The sequence below is a fragment of the Pomacea canaliculata genome, linkage group LG2 (assembly GCF_003073045.1).
Source record: "Pomacea canaliculata isolate SZHN2017 linkage group LG2, ASM307304v1, whole genome shotgun sequence".
In the NCBI taxonomy this organism is placed as follows: domain Eukaryota; kingdom Metazoa; phylum Mollusca; class Gastropoda; order Architaenioglossa; family Ampullariidae; genus Pomacea; species Pomacea canaliculata.
Window position 1 is genome coordinate 6,036,038 of NC_037591.1, and position 15,319 is coordinate 6,051,356.

At 42.1% G+C, this 15,319-nt stretch overlaps 1 protein-coding gene across 2 annotated transcripts in view; it reads right to left on the reverse strand.

Moving 5' to 3' along the window:
- LOC112556224 (espin-like) overlaps positions 1 to 15,319 on the reverse strand; it is a 28,976-nt gene that overhangs the window by 12,230 nt on the left and 1,427 nt on the right. The window contains exons 2-4 of one of the 2 annotated variants that reach the window (XM_025225037.1): positions 14,847 to 15,030; positions 13,624 to 13,809; positions 13,358 to 13,381 (exon numbers count right to left, since the gene is read on the reverse strand). In XM_025225037.1, the coding sequence (XP_025080822.1) occupies positions 13,358 to 13,381; positions 13,624 to 13,809; positions 14,847 to 15,030 (394 nt within the window). The remainder of the gene's footprint in view (positions 1 to 13,357; positions 13,382 to 13,623; positions 13,810 to 14,846; positions 15,031 to 15,319) is intronic. The other variant, XM_025225038.1, reaches the window with a different exon arrangement.

Here is a 15,319-nt window from a genome sequence, read left to right on the forward strand (position 1 = left end):
CAAAGACCTAATTGGACTAGATAAGTTAGCAGAAAAGCCAAAGGTCAACAGTAAAGGTCTTTGATCAACTCCATTCAATTAACCCTGCTAGCACTTCTGGAAACCCTAAAGGGGCTGCAGCAAATACAGACAATATGAATTACACTCTACGGCATTTTTATACCCTAATCAGCAAATGATACTAACAAATTAAACCTAACACATTTTCTCACAATCTGGTGTAAAACATCCGGTTTGCTTGCTGAATGAAAGCTTTTTATCAATGCTCAGCAGACATATAAAACTCTTTGGATTACTTCCTTAGGATAACATTCGCCTTTCTGAACCCACTCAACTGTTACCAGATACCTCAGACTATAGTGTCGCCTAAAGACTCAGCAAGCTTGATTAACAATAAAGAGTCCCCGAGTCAACCCTCTGAGATATTTTTGCACTACATACCCTCTGCATAGTCGGTAGAGTCTCTTTACTACAATACTGGTTGCAGACAACAGCCATCGCTGTTATCATCGGCTCACTAGGTCAAAGGCAGTTTTCCTGTAGATTTACAAGCTACCTCTACTTGTCGCCCTCCCAAAAAAAAAAAAAAGCATGCCTCCCTGACAAGAGCTGACAAGATAAAAGATATTGTCCCAATGTTAACATGCCAAGTGAAGGGACCTTTGATAAATTTTTAAAAAGTCGTATATGGATATGTGGAATCTTCGCAGACTCATTGTAGCTATCATGTTACTTTCAGCTCTTGTTCTTGCTATTTGGTTCCTCTTTATGTTTTCTGTATTTGTTTAGTAGGTTGTTTATTGTTTTATAGTTCATATGTTATTTGTTTTCCTGTCCCTCGTATGCCTGCCTGTCCATGTTTCGTTCTTGTTCTTAACTGCTAAAAGCATACTTCTTAGGTGTGAGTATGCGCTTTATAAATTTTGCATTTTATTATTATTATTACATACATGGGGACATTTGTGATGTCACAATTTAACCCTTGTCTATGTGGGGTTATGTTTTCAGGAATATGTCTAAAGAAGTTGAAGGGGTTTGATGTAGGTGTAGGGTGTAGAACTAGTTTGTCTACCATCTGTTTCGTTGCACAAAGTCGAACACGAGAACAGCTGCTGTAGCATGAATCAGCTGCCTAAGTTAACGTTTAGCTACAAATCATTAGCGAAAAGTACCGCGCATGCATGAGACCAGACAAGTTCGTTTTTCCCTCTACTGTGCAGTCACGATGACAAGCCAGATAACCTGTTACAGCGACCATGGGTCAGTGAGAAAACAGAAGACAGATGAACACAGACTTGTGATCGAGCCAGTCTAATCATACTCGACAGAGAAACCTGTGAACGTGATGCGAGATTATTGTTTGACAAACAGCTAATTGGAAGCCCATGTTAAGTTTCTGACTTTATAGTTCAAACAGTTCAAGCGTAATCACTAAACAAAGCATGTAGATATCGCATATTGATAATACGGTGGGTAGGCAGGCCGTTTATAGATTAAGCTCTAGTCCTTGAGGGTATCAAACACCTGACCAGTGATTTCAAGCTTATAGATTCCAGGTGGAGGTGAGACAGTTCCTTTGCATATCAGCGCAGCCACACGGGCTATATTAGCAGCATCAGTTCTTACTAGGCTAGGGGGCAATAACTACTACAGCGGGGAAAAAAGAGCGAGTCGCTCGCCTGCATTCGCTTACGTCCACACCATGATGATATACACTGGCTTTAGGCGATTGTTCGTGGTAATGACACTATCCTTATATGATACCAACCCCTATCCACCATCCCACCCCCACAACTTTACTCCCTATGACACCTAAACAGACCAAACAATTGACAATTTACCTCTTAAATTTCGAGTCCTCGATAGAGCGCCATCTGAAACGCGTGAAAAATCTTCTGCCTTGTCGTCAATGTTTTTAATTTTCAACAAGCACTCCTGCCTCACACACTCTTTCTCTCCCCCTAGATGGTGCCCCTTAATCCGGGTGTTTCGGTTTCTTGCCATAAATCTAGCACGTTAAGCACGCCAATGAGATGCCAACACGAACAGGCGTGCACCCGACGACAAAAGCGCTAGCTTTATCAAGAAGATAGTTCCCCTCACCCTTGCCCATGTCCGCATCGGCAAAGCCTAAAGCCGATGATAAACGTGCTTGCCCGCGAGGCTTGGGACACGAGCAGGAGTGTCCACGTCTTCTCCCGCTTCCTTGGGAGTCGATGCCTTCTCCTGTTCTGGTCAAAGTCAATGTGTCCGAGTCCGCGCTCACCTGATGTCGTTCCTTGAAGGTTCCTTGAAGACTCCCTCTCGTCAAAGCGACACAGTGTTCGCATCATGTTGCTAACATCTCAAAACGAAAGGCGACATCGCGAACGTACCCGCGGTCTTTGAAAAACGCTTGCAGCGAACGCTCGCTGCAGAGATCAATGGCGCTATTGTATGCACGACACCCAAGTGCAAGTACAGAACGATGTATTCTGTCCAGGAAAAGGTCAGAAAGATCTTTTGTACTAGCTGCCAGCGCTCGGTGTCTTCTTCTTACAATCCCATCTCTTTCTCGGGGTCAACATTCGAAAGAATTCTATTCTCACCCACACTCAAATGTCAACCCACACCCCGCTTCCAACTCGCAGCAGGAGAGAAAGGAAGATATATTGTCTTCACGCGGATAAACGATCTGGCGCGGCAGTGCTTGAGGAGAAGTGGGGGGGGGGACGACCCGTAAACAATCGATCACGCTTCACGACAAAAAAATAAATAAATAAAAAATGAAGAATCCTTTGATGCTAGTACTGCCTAGACAAAAACAGCTGAACACAATGGCACGTACCATAAAATGGTCGTCGAACGACAACAGCTCTACTAAAAAATAAATACCCTGCTAGTATTAACAGCTCGCACGACCACCAGTCGCATTAGACTTAAATAAAAAGAAAAAAAAACAGGTTGGGGATTTAAGGGGGAAAAGAGAAAGACTAGCGATTATCTTCCAGTCACAATTTTTGCTGAGGCATCCATTAGCTCGGGCAATAAAATCAAACATTGACTCAGGTGCGTGCCTATGCTGGTAATAGCATTGTGCATCTCCCTGTAACGACCCGGTGATGGCCAGCATAAGAACAATCAATACAGCCTCTCCACCATCCCTCTGCTCTCTTCCAACACCATTTCATGCATTCTGTTATTTCTTTTGTCGTTTTATTACATATGCAAATTCCGTGTTTCGCAATTGCAGAGCAAGTCTGTCATCTGTATTTGTTTTCTGAACATTGTCCACCCGGTTTGCATGACGGATTCGTGTAGGCGTAACGCGCACACAAAATTACCGTCCATTTCCCTTTATATAACACACACACACGAGCATTGTGTTTGTGTGTGATACAGAGAAACGAGAGAGATTGCACACCATCGTAGCCGGAGAAGAATCTTGGTCATGGGCCACGGATTCTTTAAAACCACTCACTGCCAATCCGCAACTTCCTGGTTATTATTTAATATATAACAGACGCCAGGTCTTGCTTCACAAAATGGAGATCTGTCATGATGAACGGCTTTTCTACGCACAACTTCGAGGTTAAAGGCATTCAAGCACGCAATATCTCTACATGACTGGATACTTCCTTCTGTCTAATCACGTGACCCAATAGAACTAAGCAGATGAAAAAAATCGACCTCCACTATTTTCAAAGCTGGTAAACCCACGGACTACGTACACCTAAAGTATGTTGCAAACCACCTGTCACGACGAAATGAAAAAGTGGCAAGGCGTCCACTGACTGTGAACATGGAACACATAATCTGACATAAGCAGCTTGGTGACTTCAACACCTCGTTGGGAGGCCAGAGGGTCATTTCTTCCGTTCTCGAGCTACACACCACTTATCACCACCCATGCACAAAAAATGCACAAACCACAGCCATCAGGACTGTACATACATTTCTACGTTTTAAAGGTTACAGCCAGTGGGAAGGTTGGAACCACATGTTAATTAGGAGCATCTGTGGACAAATGTAAGGTTAGGACTTGGACCTCTTTCTCTGCACGGTGCCTGTGTTTGCAGGCGCGTGTTTCGAGAACGGAAGTGCATGAGTCACACGAATCCTGAGAAACAGTATCTAGCACCAGACTTTACTCAGTCATCAAGGGGGGAATAACTGCACCCAAGTAGACCTTTAACACTGTTATTACACTGTTATAACACTGGCAATTTAAAGCGTCAGTTTGACCGCTATTTCGTTAACCTGGTGTGACCAATGAGTACAGTGACAATCCACACCACTGCTGTCTAAAGCACCTTTAGCAGTCGGACATAACCGTCATGTAAACACTTTGCCAAACTCGGTCAAATGTTTGTCCATATTTGTCGGGTTAATAGGAACGGCATTTAACCGACAGAAGGAAGTAGTAACACTCACCATTCATCACACTTACACAAGCAAACCAAATTTCACTAATCACGATAGAATGAAGACTAAACCTTCACACTCACGAAAAAACAAAGCAGCACTCACTGGAGCTTTCCACGACTATCCACACGCCTTTTCCAGCAACTTCAACACTCAACACAAGTTTCCCCACTCCGTTCCTCCATTCGCTCTCCGACGCACGAGTACAGTGGGTTGGAAGGGATGGGGTCCCCATTTCAAAAGTGATCGCCGCTTTCAAATGGCGAAATAGGTTTAAGCACATAACCAGAGGAAAAGAGAGGGGGGTATGAATCAATGTAAGACGTGCTTTGGTTAAAACACACATTTTCTGGATCAATCTGTTTAACACCCCGCGATTAAGGAAGCCGTGCTGACGCTGAGAGGCAAGCATAAAGGTGAGGCGCGGGGCCACGCACGCGACATGCACGGGTCTCTTCCATACCAGCTCCTCACCCGTACCCAACTGTAAGCCTGGGTAGTTAGGTAACAGGATGGATATCGGGGGCGAGACGTGTATGCGAGGCACAATCCGCCCTCTGTGCAAACTATCGCAGGTTGCGATAATTTCACATTATATGTACATGTACTTCCTACCCCAGCGACATGCTCCATAACTTACAGTGGGACGTGTAACTTAAGCTGCAGCCGCAGGTGTGTGGCACAACTTATGCCTTCTAACAGTCCTAATATAGCCGCCATCTTGACGTAGCACTAACAGGACTATCACGCGGCTCACGTAGCTAACGTCCTCGAGTTATCGCTAAAAAAAATAATCCTTGATCAGAGGATGGGAGATAAGGGCTGCAGCGGAGAAGAGATGACACTTGGCACGCCATCAAAAGCAAGCGGTGATAAGAAGCAAGGAGAAAAAAGAAGAAGAATAAAAAAAAATAAAGATTGTGCTAGTTAGTGCAGTCTTTATTGCGAGAATGAGCACAGCTTGCGTGCACTGGCGACAGCAGGTCAGGCTGTGGTACTCTGTGTATGAGAGAGAGAGAATTGATTCTGAGATAGGCCTTCGGGTCATCACTAGGGGGTTAGTAAACAATACAACAGAATAAAGTATACATAACAAAATTCGTATAGACAGAAACACCGCATATTTCATTAAATAGTCAGTTACTAATTTAAATTTCTAACCTCGAAGGTAGATTCATGCAATTTGCTACATTGATAGATGTCGTCTTGCAGAAAAAAGAAGAAAAACCCGAAACACTGACGATATTAGGCAGATGTTTTAGGAATATGCTTCTGAAGATGATAATACTCTGGTATTTGTCCAGGTATTATGGAATCAGAATTGCATTTTACATTCTTCTGCCCAGAGTATTATCATCTTTCCTAGGGTTCACAACAAAACACTAACAATTAGGCTTGGGACATGAAACGCCGAGCCGAAAATTAATTCAAGCATTGCAGACCCCTGTATGTTGAACATCGTTCAGGTGTATACACAAAGAGAAAGTCGATGCTCGATAAAAATGAAAAACGATCTTACACTGAAGCTTTAGTTATTTTTCCATGCCAGTCCTGCAAATTATCAATAAGTCTGATTAAACACTCTCAAAAGCAATCGGACATTACCCAAGCCCAGATTTTCCCGCATATACTTAAAGCCATATTCACACAAAAAATTAAAAAAAAATCGGATACCTACGTTCTGCAGAATGCACATTTAACAACACACTATGCACTTTAGATGAGATTCAATCTGTGGGCAATTGAAGGATCAAAAGCCAGTAAAGAATACATTGAGTATCAACAATGGCACTATGAGCATCTCTCACCGTTTCGACATATAGCATAGCATTTGACGTTCGAGAACTGACATTTAAAAAAACGCTTTAAATAAATGAATAATATCAATAATGTTAAAATCCGCCTCGTGTTCCCAAACCTCAGCTACATATGTTAATACAAGCTTCTAGTAGTTTAACATCCTATTTACATCGTATGCCCACAACATCCGCAAAATGCCAGTCACATCTTTTTTATATATAGGAGAAATAACATCTTCGAAGGCACGAGAACACAAACAAGCCTTTTTTAAAAAAAACACTTGAGAGAGCGAGCGGGGGTGGGGAGAGGAAGAGGGAATGTGAATGTGTGTAAAGTACGCACACTAAACACTGTCATGCGGTGGAGTGTGCGTCGTGCGCATGCCACGCGCAATCGCGGGCGTTTGAAGTCTGATCAAACGACCAGGTGTATGGATCTGTCCTGATCTATCCTGAGTCCAAATAAATAGTGTTTATTTGTGCAGCACCTTTTTCCACCACCAAGAGGGCTCAAAGTTTTACACACACACACACAAACGCACATACGCAAAGGCTCACGAGCACACAACTGTGGGGTAGGCCACAAATATACCTTCATATCTACACACACAATGTATAGGTAACAGATCACTGATAGATATCTTCTCGCTTCCTCTACTATATGATCACCAGGGTACGGAACACTTTACGGATTCATATAAAATATATTCAAACAGAGCGAGCAGTGTTCGACATTCTGGTGCTACAAATGCGAACGCATTTTGCGCTAATGTGTTGTCAATAATCAATTATATCGTTGAGGCTTAAGAGCGTTCTTAACCCGACAAAGGTTTGATCAAGATTGACATTATTTCCTTGACACAACGATCATAAATATAAAACTTCGCCAAATTTACTGAAACGTTCGTTCATATGTCGTCCCGTTAAAAACCTTAACTAGGACTTGCTGGCCGATTGCGACTCCCAACGACAACACACTTGTCGACAGTCCTGCAACTGTTGCTGGTCGTAGACCACGATGAGGACGACAACGAATCCTCACACCGCAACAACGGTATCGAAACCGCGACAGCAGCTGTGGAAGCTTTTGGTCCGCAAAATCGCCAGTCTGGGTTCACTGGCAGAGGTGGTATCGGCTTCCAGTCTCGTCATCAGAAACACTTAGGTAAGGTTCGTCAACTCACCAGTCAGTGCGATCGCGCACGTGTTCGTGCGTGCGTGCTTGCATGGGATGTTTCCTTAGGTGCGCTGAATCGCGCGAGGCTAGGTAATACCATCAGGTTGGTTGTTGGTTGGTTGCTGGCGCTGCCGTGTTAGCATCAGAGGCTAGTGACGTCAGAGATCGTCTGTTCGACCTAGAAGCTCTAACGTCATTACCTACGTAACTCATTCCCACGCGAATTTTGTCATCAGAAGTGGTGTCCCTTACCTCGACGACAGAACGACGATGCAAGGTGTTGTGCGACACACGATTCACTTTCAGCACATCGCGTGCGGTCAGTGATGAAAATCGACGAACCCCCCAACCCCTCCACTCCCCCGCCCATCAGTTAGGCTTCCGCGGGAACGCATCGGATACATGGATGGCAGTACCAAAGCGGAGCAGACGAGCCAAGAGAGTGGTCAATCGGGCTAATTGGTTTAGTACTCACGTGTCAGCGAGTCACCGAAGAGCAAGTCCCCATTTGGAGGGTTGGGGGTGGGCGAGAGGTTCAGCCGCTGTGTGGGTAGCCCAGCGGAAGTCGTTCACAGACCGGAAACAAATTAAAGAGGACAAATCATCCATTCAGCCCTCGTTGTCATCTTGTCTCCTCCTGCTGTGACGCGCCCGCCCGCCCGCCTGCTGCAAACGACGGCTTCGACGTGGGTCTGCCGTTGCTGTCGTGCGTCGCTCTGCTGACGCAAAATGTTTGAAGGGTGGGGTGGGGGAGTGAGGAAGGAAGAGAGCTCTGCCGTGTGCCGCCAGCGACATCTGACAACGACGCGGGCACTGGAGCATGCGCGGTCTGAGCGACAACACCTAGCACCTGCGGAACGGTGTGGGTTCGTGTTCATGAACCACGTTTTACCCACTCTGTTACCCTGCCTACTGTGGGTAAATCAGCTACCTGCGGATAGCCGCTACAACCCCACGCGTATTCATGAGGATTAGCGGTAGATCATTTTACCACCCAGTAATTTACTAAAGGAGGCTCTTTCCCATGTAGGGTAAATATTTGCAGAGATCGTGATTTAGCAAATAAGAAGCAAACAAAATATTTATTATCTAACAAATTAAGAAAACAAATAATTATGTAAAAACTATTCGGTACATACCAGTTTTCATTATCTGAGGGGTGAGAGGGAGGAAGACGAAATTAACTATCGACGTAGTGTTCTTCGTTCCATCACCCACCACTGGTCATTTTTCCTTGACGTGTAATACTTGCTCGAGGAACATCACTTGGTCAGAATGAATAAAGATGATACTCCGCAAGTTCTTGCTTTCTTTTTCGATTTTAACGATGCTTCTCGCTTTACTTATAGGTTTCCAGCTTCGCTCTTTAACCGAACAACGTATACCCACCCTATCACGCCCTTTTCAAAAGAATTCTAAGTGGGTCGACTAGGTGGTCATCGGTCGATTCCACCACAACCCATATTCGACCTCTGGCCTCAGTCGATTCAACCACCAACAGAAGTAAAAGGTCAGTGTAATGACACATTCGCTTGCTTGTTGTATGTAAACAAAACGAAATTACATTTTTTCCAATAAAATTAGTTGCGAGGTATCAGCCGCTCAGTTTAATTTACGCAACACCAGAGCAAGCGGCACAACCGTGCGACTCATGGTCACAAAGCGGGTCTGTCCAGTACAGTTTCAATGGTTCGTAAAACTATACAGCGTATCTAACTGTTATTACAATTAACTGTATATGAAGTTTGTGGCGACTTGCTTCGACGATTTAAAAGCTATGAAACTGTGATGAGCGAAGATATGCCTCCGGCTACTTTCTGACGGAGTGTGTCGTGCAAGCCTATACAAAAAATTAATGGAGAAATTGTGCTACGTGCAAATGAAAACTACACTTAAATACACTAATTTACAAAAATACTTTTTCAAAGCAGCATATCCATATACACACAGATGAGATAAAAGACCAAGATCAACGTGTGCAAGTCAATCAAGGATGAAAAATGAGAGAACATCGAAATTCATTTATTTCGTGGTCAAATTATCGCATAGAATCATAAATGATGATGTGTTACAGGCAAGTGTCAAATAAACTATATGTAGAGGTCGAATCGACTACGGCGGGTCCTAGTTAGGTAACTCGGTGGCTCTTAAATCGGGAGTTTGTCTGCCTGTCGGATTAACATTCTAGCTCCCCATGTGTAAATTGGGAATGACGTGAATTAGAAACTCCCTCTTTCTCAATACTCGGTCCATCTTTTGCCTAACGATAGTGAGTCAACGGCAGCTTATTTAGTTTAAATCTGTCAGATATCTTCAACAACAAAACAACAGCGAAATGGAAAGAAAAGAATCAACGAATGAATAAAAACCCTTTTTAAAAAGTGCACAGACTGTAACCAAAAAGGGACACCACTGAAGTACCATTGAAATACGCTACACACCAATGACCGAGTTGGACGGCCTTCAGAAGCTGAGGTGTGGAAGGAAAAAAAAACCCCCACGGGCGCAACGTGATCGGAACGATTGGTTTGGTTGGTTTCACACTTTGAGGGAAGAGGGGTCAAGATCGAGGAACTCCCAACGCGATGTCGCAAGATCATGGCAGGACAAACCGACTACTGCCGAAGACCACGCGATGACGTAGGCAAGGTCCTCGACCTGCTGGCGGAGACATGAGATATTGCTAGACACAGTAACGGGACGGTGAACAAGGGTGCACTATAGGTGCTGTTGAAAGATATGCGCAACTCCACGACATAGATAAAAAGACAGTCTCTCTTCTCAAAGTCACTAATCATACCCCTCCCAAAAAAGGAACCAGCAAACAGTGCGAGAACTACAGAACCATAAGCCTTATCAGCCACCAGGTAAATTCATGCTGAAGGTCATAGAGAACCGCATCAGCACAACCGCAGAAGAGCTGCTAGCAGAAGAACAGGTTGGATTCAGACCACGTAGAAGCATAGTTAACCAGATCTTCAAAAGTCACATCCTTATATAAAAAATGGCAGCGGCGAAGCGGAGATTTATATGAACGGGGTACTGCTCGAAGAGGTAAACAGCTTCAGGTACTTGGGAGCTACCCTCTCCAAGGACGGCAGTTCCACGCACGCACGCGATCCGGCACGATACTTTGTCGAAGAGTGCCCTTTGGAGGGCGGTCAACGCCGTGGTGGCCTAGGAAGACTGGTTTACAACATAAATAGCTAGACTAGTTGTCCTCTGCAGGAGTTTTCCTTCCCTGTTTTATAACTCTCTGTAACCATTTATTCAAAATCCACGTCGTTCGCAAACCGCATGTTGTGAAGGTCCCATTGCCAGCCTCCTCATCACTACTATCATAATCTCTGTGGGTTTTTTTTTTTTTTTCACGAAGATAGTAGCAATCTTATTTCCAACCATAAATGCAGGGCACCGATTCACCAACCTACCAGATCATCACTGTCGTCGTGATTATTACTATTGATAATATTTTAAATGCCCTCAACAGTGCATGCGCCACTGAAGGGCATTGATAGATACCCCAGTTTGTTTGTGTTTTTTTTCCCTCAGGTGTGATCACTGCAAAGACGAATATACTATATCTCTCCAGTGTGCTCAGAGTTGACAAGAGGTACTTTTTCCACCAAAAATCCTCTTTTTTAAATCGGACACAACAAAAAATCCTTCACAACAGAAGAATCATAAAGGCACTACGCAAAAAATACAGTACGCATTAAAAGTTCGTTCAATTTTCGTCAATGGGTCCCCTTCAAGGGCAAAGAACAACCCCTTAAAAATCTGAAGAAGTCCCTGACCCCAAAGAATTTAGCCTTAGCAGAAGCCCTGATAAAGTATCCTAATGCAGACAAAATATGCAAATAAAATAATTTAGGCAATCCGGCAACAAACGTGCGTGGACGAGACGGGAGATCGCGTGATGGCGAGGTGTTGTAGATGGAAGAAAACGTCTTTAGACCGACCTGAAATCCCTGCAGCACTAATTTCAGAAGGATGCAGAAACAATGGGTCTAGAGCCCTCCTGCCCACTATCCAAAAAAAAAAAGCCAAACAAACGCGCGAGCTTTATTGCTGGTAGGATAGTTTATGTCAAAAACAATGGGTTTGTGACTGAAGATAATTGTATAATTATCGAATCAGCTAAACCGCATGTATTTCGTGACCTAGAACAACGCGGATTCACGGATGATTTGATATGCTAAGAACAAACACGGCGAAGTATTGATGCATGCAGTATTTGCATGAAAACGATCCACAGCCTCTAGATGCAAAAATACCTCGCTTACTGGTTTCTTGTCGAATTCGAAAAAAATAACGTCCGGCTTTGTGTGACTAGAAAACTTTCTCCTGTCAACTCCAGAAGCAACAGATTTATTTGGACAGGTTTAAAGTGATAAAAAGGTGGCAGGGGAGTGGGAGTAGGGTGGTTAAAGGATCTTACTGTCTAGTTACCTTAAAAGCAGTGAATCCATAAAATCCTCAACCACTGAAGGGCATTTTGATCTGTATTTCAAAACAGGTCAAGCGTACCAGCTGGTTATATCTACAGCCTCATACAAGAAAATGAAAGGAGAGGGTACAGATCTCCATTTATGCCTCCAAACCTGAGTTAGTGACTCACTTCCTACAAGGTGTTTCTTTAGCTGATCAGAAACATGTCTACCCATAACCTCCATGGATGCAAGCTCACAAGTGCAAGTGGAAATCTGTCCTTTAAGCGAACAGAACAAATGACAACATGAAAGTCAAAAGCAGGAACTAACACCTGTAGTAAATGTAAACATGTCCCTAGGTTGTTTTGCGTGCGTGATACAAAGTGGGAGTCTATTGAGCATTAAGAGTGCAATCCACCCACAAGACTTTCCCAGTTGTCTGGTCTGACCAGAGACCACACATTCCCAATTTTAAGTTAGGAAAGTCATCATAATTTTACAACATCAACCATACCTTTAAAGGGTGATGCAGAAATTCTTTAATGTTTGCAATTTATTTGCATCTCTATTAGCAAAATAGGGACAGGCTAAAAGTGAAGACATTTTACAATTCAAAGATTATTACAGTTTTTTTGGTATGGAAAGTGGCTAGATGTTTACTAATTTATTCTTGCCTCATTAAATCATTTCACCCCATGTTCCCAAACATCCGTCATCTATTCCCATGCTTGTGAGTGTATGCCTACTAAATCCAACCATTCATTTTATTGGCATATTAAATGCATGTTATTGATGAGGCTTTAAACAATAAAATAAATCTTTTTATCGGTCATGCGCCACCTGGGGCGTTGTTAATAAACTTAGTGGAATTAATAAAATCCTCAATTTCTGAAGTGCAGTTATTTTGCTCTGTATTTTAAAACAGTCAAGAATGCACATAATAGCATACAAGTGATGCTAATGTACATGCGCGTGTGTGTGAAAGAAAAGGAGAAGACAGCAATTCAGAGTATGTTTCATACTTATGCATATGCATCTTTATATATATGCATAAATTGTTTACAGACAATAAATCATACAGACAGCAAATATTTTACTAATGTCACTGGTCTCAAAGGTGGTTTTTTTCACAAAGCTCTGAAAGTGCCATGATTATTGGGTACTAAACTAAATTCCTAACAATGCATCTTCCCTCAAACCCTCCCTTGTTGCTATGTTCTTTATTTTCTATTTCCCCCCCTCCTTCACCTCCTCCTCACCCATCTCTGCTCTTCATCACAATCAAAATAAAGGTCGGGCATCATGTTATCATTAACATTTGTTATATCACTTAAAATGTATGCAGAGCATGAGTATTAATGTTTCTAAACCCTTGCTAATGTGAATGATAATGTAGTGAGATAGACTGAGACAGTGTCTGAATTCTCTAAACAGCATAGCACAAGATGACAATTACAAAGATACTGTTTCAACAATCCAACATTTTCAAGCAAGTCTAGAAACATACAAAAAATTCATTCAAGAGAGAGATTAAAAGTACATACCCTGGTGATAATGTCATTTACAACCTGACAGAAGAATGACAAAACCTGATGATGCATATAATTTATCACTTTTGTATGTTAGATTTACTTAAGGCTTCACTTTTCCTTTGCAGTGAATGCATATTAATCCTAACCCAATCCATACTGCATCACCCCTGATGCAGATGCCCCAGTCCTCCCTCCCACCCCACAGTACGCTTTCTATAAGGCGACTAAGGAGACAAAAATCTTGAGCCCCACCACCATCCCCTAAGATATTTTCTCACCTGATTTTGGTTCAGTTCTGCAGCATTGTGAAGTGGACTTCCACCAAGGTTGTCTAAAATAATGCGGGCCCCACCTTCTTTCATCAGCCATTGCACGAATATCTTTGTGCCCTTGACTTGCAGCATAGTGAAGGGAGTGGCACCATCAAAGTCTCGCTCATTTGGGTTCAAACCTTGATCTTTGATCTGAAGAAATTTATTAAACTTTATTGAAATAAGCAACTGAACATTCAAGAATGCATAAAGTATAATTAACTATCCATATTATAACTATCAGTCCTTGGAATAAATCACCCAATTTTAAAATAAATTTTATAAAATCTGCTTCTTCAACTAATATATTATTTTACGTGATATGAACCTCTTCCAGAAAAACAATGATAAAAAAGTACTCATACTGAGATTTAAACATAACAATGCAAGCTCCAATTCCACAGAGCAGCGATTTGAATCTTAAATTTGTGACACAATTTCTGGCATATTTATATGTGTGTAAACTATCAATTTAAATTTATTTAAATGGGAACACACTTGAATAGCATTTTTCTGAATTTTGTAAATTATAATGTAATAATAAATAACTTTCCTAAGCTTCCATATCAAACCTGATAAAAGGTGCATAATTAGTTCTACTGTATGCTGTATGGTTGGAAAATGGGGCTGGAGCAGGACAAAGGTCTGCCTGTGTAGGATAATTTTAATAACTCGTAAAAGGACAATGTATTCCCTAACACCAGACAAGCTTAAGCCTCATTAGAACTGTTTTACGTTACAGAGGCAAAAATCTGACAAACACTTTACAAAAATAGAAAAAGACGAATGTCAAAGCATAAAATCATATCAAAAGAATTTTAATGGTATTCTTTCTAAAATTTACAAGAATTATAACTTATGTTCTAGTTAATATGATAAGGTTCATACATATTTAACTATTTACTTATTGAACATCTAAAGTCAAGAGATCATGTTTACTTGGTAGACGAGCAAAAAGCCTGTACTGCAAAGAGTTAAATATGCACAACATACGGTGCAGTTAAGAACAGCATTATTACTGTAAATCAAGTTAAAAAACCAGGAAGCAGCATCTGCAATTTGGAATCACTGAATGATCTCTCTCCCTCCCTTTCTCTCTCTATACACAAACTCAGTTTATTCAATGCTATCACATGCACCATATCAGTCTTTATGTACAAAAAGCACACTCAAAGTTTTTCATAACATACCAGCCATTTTACAATAGGAAGCTGATTCATCTGGGCAGCAGCATGCAGAGATGACATGCCATCAAACGTGTGGATCTTGGGTGTTCCATTTTTCTGGGACAGATACTGTGCAACATCCAAGTGTCCAGACTGACAGGCAAGGTATACAGGTGTGGCACCATTATTCATCTGCATGTTAACTGACCTGGAAACAGAAGTAATAACATTCTCAGCACAGAAATAAATTTTAAGAAACAATACCAGAAAAAAATTAAAGTGCAAAAACAAAAATTAGAAGGAAAACTGGCATGTTTTTGCATGTAATGCTATTGCAAAAAAAAAAAAAAAAAGGAATATGATAATCAGTCACAAATTCAATGGCATTATAAAAAGGCTGCAAAGATAAGCAGCTGCTGCAAGTGAATTTCTAATGTATTTTGTGTTTTCCATCCGCTGACACCTGTTCAGCTCCATTCCCCATGAGTGCTTTCAGC